The sequence below is a fragment of the Fonticula alba genome (assembly GCF_000388065.1).
Source record: "Fonticula alba strain ATCC 38817 unplaced genomic scaffold supercont2.11, whole genome shotgun sequence".
Classification (NCBI taxonomy): domain Eukaryota; order Rotosphaerida; family Fonticulaceae; genus Fonticula; species Fonticula alba.
Window position 1 is genome coordinate 406656 of NW_009242981.1, and position 7172 is coordinate 413827.

The 7172-nt window shown below is 72.1% G+C and overlaps 2 protein-coding genes across 2 annotated transcripts; both read left to right on the forward strand.

The window, feature by feature from the left end:
• Positions 1-2190: 2190 nt before the first annotated feature.
• H696_05491 (hypothetical protein) lies at positions 2191-4292 on the forward strand (the record flags this gene model as incomplete). The annotated part of the gene is made up of 5 exons (XM_009499315.1): positions 2191-2463; positions 2600-3051; positions 3190-3286; positions 3432-3493; positions 3716-4292. 5 exons carry the CDS (start codon positions 2191-2193, stop codon positions 4290-4292), a joined length of 1461 nt encoding a protein of 486 aa, XP_009497590.1.
• A 707-nt stretch (positions 4293-4999) lies between these two features.
• Positions 5000-7172, forward strand: H696_05492 (hypothetical protein). Its single transcript, XM_009499316.1, has 5 exons — positions 5000-5094; positions 5173-5310; positions 5851-6468; positions 6644-6839; positions 7019-7172. Exons 1-5 carry the CDS (start codon positions 5041-5043, stop codon positions 7144-7146), a joined length of 1134 nt encoding a protein of 377 aa, XP_009497591.1. The 5' UTR covers positions 5000-5040; the 3' UTR covers positions 7147-7172.

A 7172-nucleotide genomic window follows, 5' to 3' on the forward strand; every position in this document is an offset into this window, starting at 1 on the left:
GGGGGCCGGGGCGGGCGTATTAAAAAACAAACCCCGATCCGGTGCCCTGGTCAGCCGGCCGGCCGGATCGTCGGCGCCTGGGGCCCGTGATCCTCCCTTAACCGTGGGCAGCTGCCCTGCGACCGCGCTGATTCACCGGCCCCCGTGGGGGCTCTGTGCGAGGCGGGGAGGGGAGCCGGCGGCCGCGGGGTATCTCCGCCTCCGGCGGGCCCGGCGACCGGCGGGGGGGGGAAGCGTCGCGGGCATGCGCGGGCATGCGCGGGCGGTGCGTGCGCGTGCGCCCGCGCGCCCGTCCGCCTGGCCCAACCTTGGGCCGAGAATTGCGGCCTGAGGGGGCGCGGTGGTGCCGGGCCGCGGCCCGCGCGTGTGTGCCTCGGGCGTGCGTCAGTCGGCCTGGCGCGCCTATCGCGGGGCGCCAGGCGAGCTGGCCGAGTAGGCCCGCCAGCCGGGAGAGAGGCATAGAATATCGGGGCGGACCGGGAGAGGCGTGGGGGGAAAATAGGCTTGCGCGTCTGAGCGCCCCCCGCCCCGCAGCGTCTCCCCCCGCCCCCCGTGGGGCGCGCGCGCCCGGCGGCGCGTGCTTGGATGCGGGGACGCGCGCGTGCGTGCGCGCTTGTGTGCCCGTGAATGCAGGCGCATGTTATTTTGAGGAGGCGGGGCGGAGGGCGCCGCCGGCGTGCACTCTTGCTGCTTCGGTCAAAAGTGGCGGGGCGGTGTCGTCATGGCGCCGGTGCCCGGTGCCCGGGGGAGGCCCACATGCCATGGTGCCGGCGGCCGGCGCGCCGCAGGCTGACACACCTCCGGGCCGCCTGTGGAGGACGGGCCGCCGGCGCCGAGGCGCCCACACACACACACGCACGAACTGACCAGCGCAGGGGGGGGGGAGGGACGGAAACGCTGGCGTGCAGCACAAAACCGTGTCGCCTGCCGGCCGACCGCCGGGGCGTCTCGTCCGGTCTCGCGGGCCTGGGCGGCCGGCCGGCGTCGCCAGGCACGCCCGGCACCGGGGGGCGCACTGGGGCCCGGCCCCGGTGGTGAGGTGTGTCCCCGGGGAGGGGGGAGCGGCCAGGCCGGGCCATGCACCGTCGGCGCCATCCGGCGAGGGGCCACGCGCGCTTGGCGCCCGCACCGGCTTAACGCCGGGTCCATTGCAGGGGCGAGCGCGCGCGCACGGAGGGCCCGCCGCCCCCCTCCCCTGCTTCGCGGGGGACCCGGGGGCTTCTTCGGCTCGGGGAGGCGGTGCCCCCGGGGCTTGCGGATGTAACCCGGCAGGCGGGCACCAGCCGTGCGCCGGGCGGCCCGGGCGCACGCGCCGCTCACGCAAGCGTGACCGCGCATGTGCGCGCCGCCGGGTATGGGGCTCGGTGCGCGCGCGCGCGCGCGCGCGTGTGCGGACGCCCCGCGCACCCGCATGCAAGCTCCCACGGTGTGCACACATACCCGCGCCCAGCTATCGCACGCACCGACACCCGCACACGTCTGGCTTCGCACGCCACCCCCTATCCCCCGGTATCCCCGCCGGCGACGCGCACTTTTTTATATTGACACCCATATCTATTGGGGCTATTCCCGGGCCCGCGCACCGGGCGCGCCCAGGCCCGCGCACAAACAGACCACCGCCAGGGGGCAGCCGCCGCGGAACGGACCACACAGGGAGAACCGCTTTCGGGCCGGAGCCGCGGGATGAATCCGGCGGCCCCCCCCCCCGGCGCGGTCAGGAGGCCCCCCGGGCGCGCCAGGTGGCCGGAGGGAGGGGGGGCGCAGCGGCAGGGGGACCCACTGCCCTGCGGGTGCCGCCCCCCCCCCCCCCCAGGGACACCGGCACGGGCGCGCCCTTGTACGGGGCCCCCCGGGCGTCCTGCCAGCGCTGTTGGCGCCCGGCGGCGGCGCTTGCCCGTCCAGTCACGGCCGACGATCGGGCCGAGCAGGCGGCCCCCCCGCCCCGGGGGGCGGGCCGGCACCGCGAAGGGAGCGCCGCAGCTTTGTTATTGTTCTCTCTCTGTCTCTCTCTTTCGGTCCCCAGGGATCCGTCCCCCCGCGTCGCCCAGGCATCCGCCTCCCCCCCCCCCCCAAAGGGCGCCAGCCCACCGGCCGCAGCATCCAACCGGTGGGCACCCCCTCCCCCCTGTCTGCTGGACCCTCCTCCCCTCCAAGCAGCCATCCCCCTCCCCCCTCCCTCCCGGATCCGCCATGGCTCTGGGTGTCACTCTCAAGGTGGGCTTCGCCCTGCTGGCGGCCTCCCTGCTGGGCTTCGCCTCGCCGGGCGCCGCTGCCGCCGCCACCGACCGCTATGAGGTCGACCTGCCGGCCGACTACACCGGCATGCCGGACGGCCTGCCCGCCTACGCCGGCCCCGAGCGCCTGCACCCCGCCGAGCCGATCCGCTCGCACACCGGGTCGCGGTTCTACCGCGTGCATGTGCAGTCGCAGCGCGACGCCGCGGCTCTCGCCGAGGCGGCCGAGGTGCGTCTGCCCCCCTGATCTGCCCCGCCACCCTCGTGCCTATGCGCATGCTTTCTCTCTCTCTCTCTCCCTCTCTCTCTCCCTCTCTCTCTCTCTCTCTCTCACACACACACACTCGCACTCGCACACACGCCAGGCCCTCCACCTGGACCTGATGGGGTCGATCGCCGTCCCCGGAGAGATCAACGTCCTGGTCCCGGCCGACTCGCTGGTGCCCTTCCGCCGGCTGTCGCTGCGTGCCAACGTCCTCGGCGGCCACGCCGACGCCGCGCAGATGATCGAGGCCGCGCGGGTGGAGAATGACCGCGCGCGCTTCGAGTCCTTCGCCACCCTGCAGCAGGTCGGCATCGAGCGCTTCGGCCTCGGCGTCGACAACGACCCCTGGTACGACGCGTACCACAGCCTGAACGAGACGTACGCCTGGCTGGACGACCTGGAGGCCGCCTACCCCGCCGGGGGTCTCGTCAGCGTGGAGCGCGTCAGCGCCGGGCGCACCTACCTCGGCAATGACCAGGCCGGCGTCCGGATCAAGGTCCGCGGCGCGACCCCGCGCAAGGCGGCCGTCATCATCGGCGGCGAGCACGCTCGGTATGTTCCCCCCCCCCCCCCTTCGCTGCTGGCCGCCACTCTTTCGGCCCGGGTGCGGGGGTGCTTTCGGCTGGCATGCCTCTCGGCTGACGTGTGCTTTTTCCTCCTCCTTCGGGTGCCCCCTCCGCCCCCTCCCAGCGAGTGGGTCACCATCCCCACCGTGCAGGGTGTCCTGCAGACCTTCCTGGAGCGCGCGGCCGCCGGCGACCAGGAGATCCTGGAATACCTGAGCAAGGTGCGTTGCGCCCACCGTCCGCCTTTCCTCTTGCTGCCCCCCCCCCTCCTGAGCGCGCGCGCGCGCGCACGCGCAGACACCGAGCTGACCCGGTCGCCGCCTCCGTGCTCGCCTCGCCTGCTTCCCCCCCCCCTCCCTGTCCCAGATTGACTGGCACTTCTTCCCTGTCTTCAACCCGGACGGCTATGACCACTCCTGGACCAGCGAGTACGTGCACCTGCCTTTCCCTTGCGCCCCCCATCCCGCGCTTCCTCTCTGCTCCTCCCCACCGCCATGTCTCTCCGGTCATCGCATGCGCGCCTGTCTCGGCCATCCCCCCCCCCCTCCTTACGCCCATCGGCGGCCTGGCGCCATCATGTGCGCCGTTGGCAAATCCTGACCCCCCGCTCCCCCCGCTCCCCCTCCGACCCATCGGCGGCCGGGCTGCAGCCGGCTCTGGCGCAAGAACCGCGTCCCCAACAAGGGCTCCGTCTGCGTCGGCACCGACATCAACCGCAACTGGGGCAAGAACTGGAACACCGGCGGGTCGTCGCCGCAGCCCTGCTCCGACGCGTACCACGGCACCGGGGCCTTCTCGGCGCACGAGTCGCGCAACATGAACAACTACCTGATGGCCCTGCAGCGCACCGGCGTCCATGTCCTGTCCTTCATCGACCAGCACGCCTACAGCCAGCTGTGGATGTATCCCCCTGGCTTCACCTGCTCCGAGGTGACCCCGGAGCATGACCTGCTCGAGGCCGTCGGCACCGCCTGCGCGGACGCCATCTACCAGGCTGGCTTCCAGACCGTCTACAAGGCCGGCACCATCTGCCGGATCATCTACCAGGCCAGTGGCGGGTCCGTGGACCACACCTACTACAACCTGGACATCCCCTTCTCGTATGCCATCGAGGGCCGCGATGTCGGCCGCCACGGGTTCGAGCTGCCCCCGGCCCAGATCCGCCCTTCGGTCATTGAGACCTTCGAGGCGTACCGCGTCCTGGGCCGTGCCTTCCTGGACTACTAGTCGCCCGGCGGGCCGCGCCAGCACATGCGCTGTGTATGTGGGCATATGTATACATGTGTGTGTGTGTCTGTGTGTCTGTGTGCCGGGGACAGCGGCTGCAGTGGCGGCGGTGAGTTGAAGCTCGGGCCTCCCGCCCGAGCGTGATCGGGCCCCCGTCCTTTCCCCCCCCCCCCCCCCCCGTGCACCACATTTCGCCTCTTGTTGTCTCTGCGCACCGCGCCGCGTGCACGCGCATCCCCTCTCCCCACATCTGAAGGGATCCCACCAAATGCATTCTCGTTCTCTCCTTCATTCATTTTTTTTTCTTGGACGGCCGAGGGGGGGGGGGGGCACTTTGCGGTGTGCCTCGTCCCGGGGCCTTTGCGCGCTAGACCGGCGGCCGTGGAGCGTGCCGGGCGATCGGGAGATGCCAATGTATGGGCTGGTCGGAGGTCCCGGCGAACGGCGAAAGCCGCTCCTGGCACGATCGCTGCGGCGCCCTCCGGGGTCGGATCTCGCGCGTGTGCGCGCGCGCGCGCGTTCCTGCGCGCTTGCCGGGGCGGGGGCAACAGGGCCGCGCAGCCCGGGGGCAGAAATGCGCCCCCGCCGGGGCCAAGTGCTCTCCGGACTGGAGCCATGCCCAGTCCCCTCCTCCCCTCCTCCCCCCCTCCTGCTCCCTCCTGCTCCCTCCTCTCCTTTGTCAACAGCACCCCACACTTGCGCCCGCCCGCCCGCCCGCTCCCCCCTCCGCCCTCGCCCATCCGCCGTCATGGTTGACCGCCAGGAGCTGCCACCCGCCGATGCGGAGCAGTACATGTCCAAGGTGCGCCATGTGTTTGCATTCGACCGCCGGCCAGGGGGCCGCTACTCACACGCCCTTCGCCGCGCGGGCACCCGGCAGCTGGCCTTGATGGTGTCGCTGCGCAACCAGCTGGTCACCATGATCAATGACATCACCGACCGAACGTCTTCATCCTCCCCCACGCCGGTGGCCATCTCCGAAGAGGAGAGGGCCAATGTGGCCCGCATTCGTCAGGCGGTACGTCGCGTGTGCCGTTGCCTGTGCCGTTGTCTGTGCCGTTGTCTGTGCTGTTGTCTGTCAGGATGTGCCTTGCGCATTTGTGGGACATCTGGCCCTTGGGAAGCATCTTCTCCAGGCCACACGGCCCCCACCATGGCAGGGCCCGGGTATCTCCCTCTCTCTCCTGTCCCATGGGCGGAGTGCGCACGACCTCCGGCAGGAGCAGGCGCCGGGCAAAGAGCGAGCCGCGATTGTTGGAGCGAAGCGCAGCTCCTTGCACGCCGGCACTCTCCAGCGGGGCGCCGTACGCGCCGGCCCCCGGCACATGCACCCGTGTGGGCATGGCGTCGCGCCGTCGTCGGCCTTGTGCCGGGCAGCACGCACCCCTGCGGGGGCCCTCCTCTTCCCCCCTCCCTCCCCCTCCAGGTTGCCGGTCCCTGGCCTCTTCCTCTGACATAGTCGCATGTCTCTCTCTCTCTCTCTCTCTCTCTCTCCGCTCCCCCCCCCTGCTCCCCTGGCTTTCCTCGCCCGCTGCCCCGCCGGCATGACGGGTCACAGCTCAGCCAGACGGACCAGCTCATCCAACTGTCGCCGCCCCTGCCGAAGATGGTGCATGGGGCCCTGTGGCCGGCCCTCCCCACCGGGCCCGTGTTCCCGGCCAGCTCCCAGATGCCGGCCCTGTATGTGGAGAAGCTGCACCAGTACCAGGCCTTCCTGGTGGGGCTGGGGCACCGGTGCTTCGGCGTGGACCTGGCCGTCAGCCATCCGCTGGTGGTGGCCAACTACAGCCCGGGCGGTGTCATCTCGGTGGCCTACTCCGCCGGGCATGGGATTCAGGCGCTGGCGGCGTCGCGACCGGCCGCACCGGCGGCAGCCGCCGCCGCCGCCGGGGCGCACGTCGGTGCACAGCCCGGCCCCGGGGCCCCGACGTCCCCAAATCCGGCGGCGGCGGCGGCGGCGGCGGCGGCGGCCACTGCGGCGGCGGTTGCCGCTGCCGCTGCCGCTGCGGCGGCCGCCGCTTCCCGAGCGGCCCCCCCCGCGGCCACGGCGGCAACCCCCGCCGGCACTGCGGCAGCGGCGGCGACGGCCGGCGCCCAGCCCGGCGCCTACCAGCCGTCGGTGGCGGCCGGTGTCCCGCGGCCCGCTGCCGGGCAGGTCCCCCGGCCGGCCCCTCGTGTACGTGCATCCGGCGCCTTCTTTTTGTTGGCGTGGGGCTTTGTTGCGTCCCTTTTGGCGGCCCGTCCTGACGACTCACCTGGTCTCCCTGTGTTTGTCCCTGCCGCGGGGGTGGTGGTGGGGGGCGCCCTCGGCACACCCCCCACGCCTGTGCGTACCGCGGCACCGCACGTAGGCCCTCATTTCTAAGACCAAGCTCCAGGAGATCGTCCAGTCGGCACATCCGAATGCCACGCTGGATCGCGTTGTGGAGGAGGCCCTCGGGTCGCTGGCCGAGGATTTCCTGGTGCAGGTGATCACGCAGTCCTGTCGGCTGGCTCGCCATCGGGGCAGCCTCACCCTGACGGCCAAGGACGTCCTGCGGCCGCTTCGTGCGTGGCTCATGCCTCCTTTCCGTTCTTCTTGCCGTTCTTCTTGCCGTTCTTCTTGCTGCTGCTCTTGCTCCTCCCATTGCGTCGCCCGGCGCCAGCTGCCCCGATTGCCCAATCACACGCCCACACTCACACATGTGCCCATCTGTGTGCGCGCGCGCGTGCGTCCCGCTCGGCAGGGCAGCACTGGAACATGGACGTCCCGGGGTATCCGGTGTTGGCTACCTTCACGCCGCACCAGCAGCCGGCCGACGCGGAGCAGGGGCCAGCCGGGGGGGCCGGAGGCGCGCCGGCCGACAAGAAGTAGCCCTCCCGGCGGGCTTGCCGCGGCGC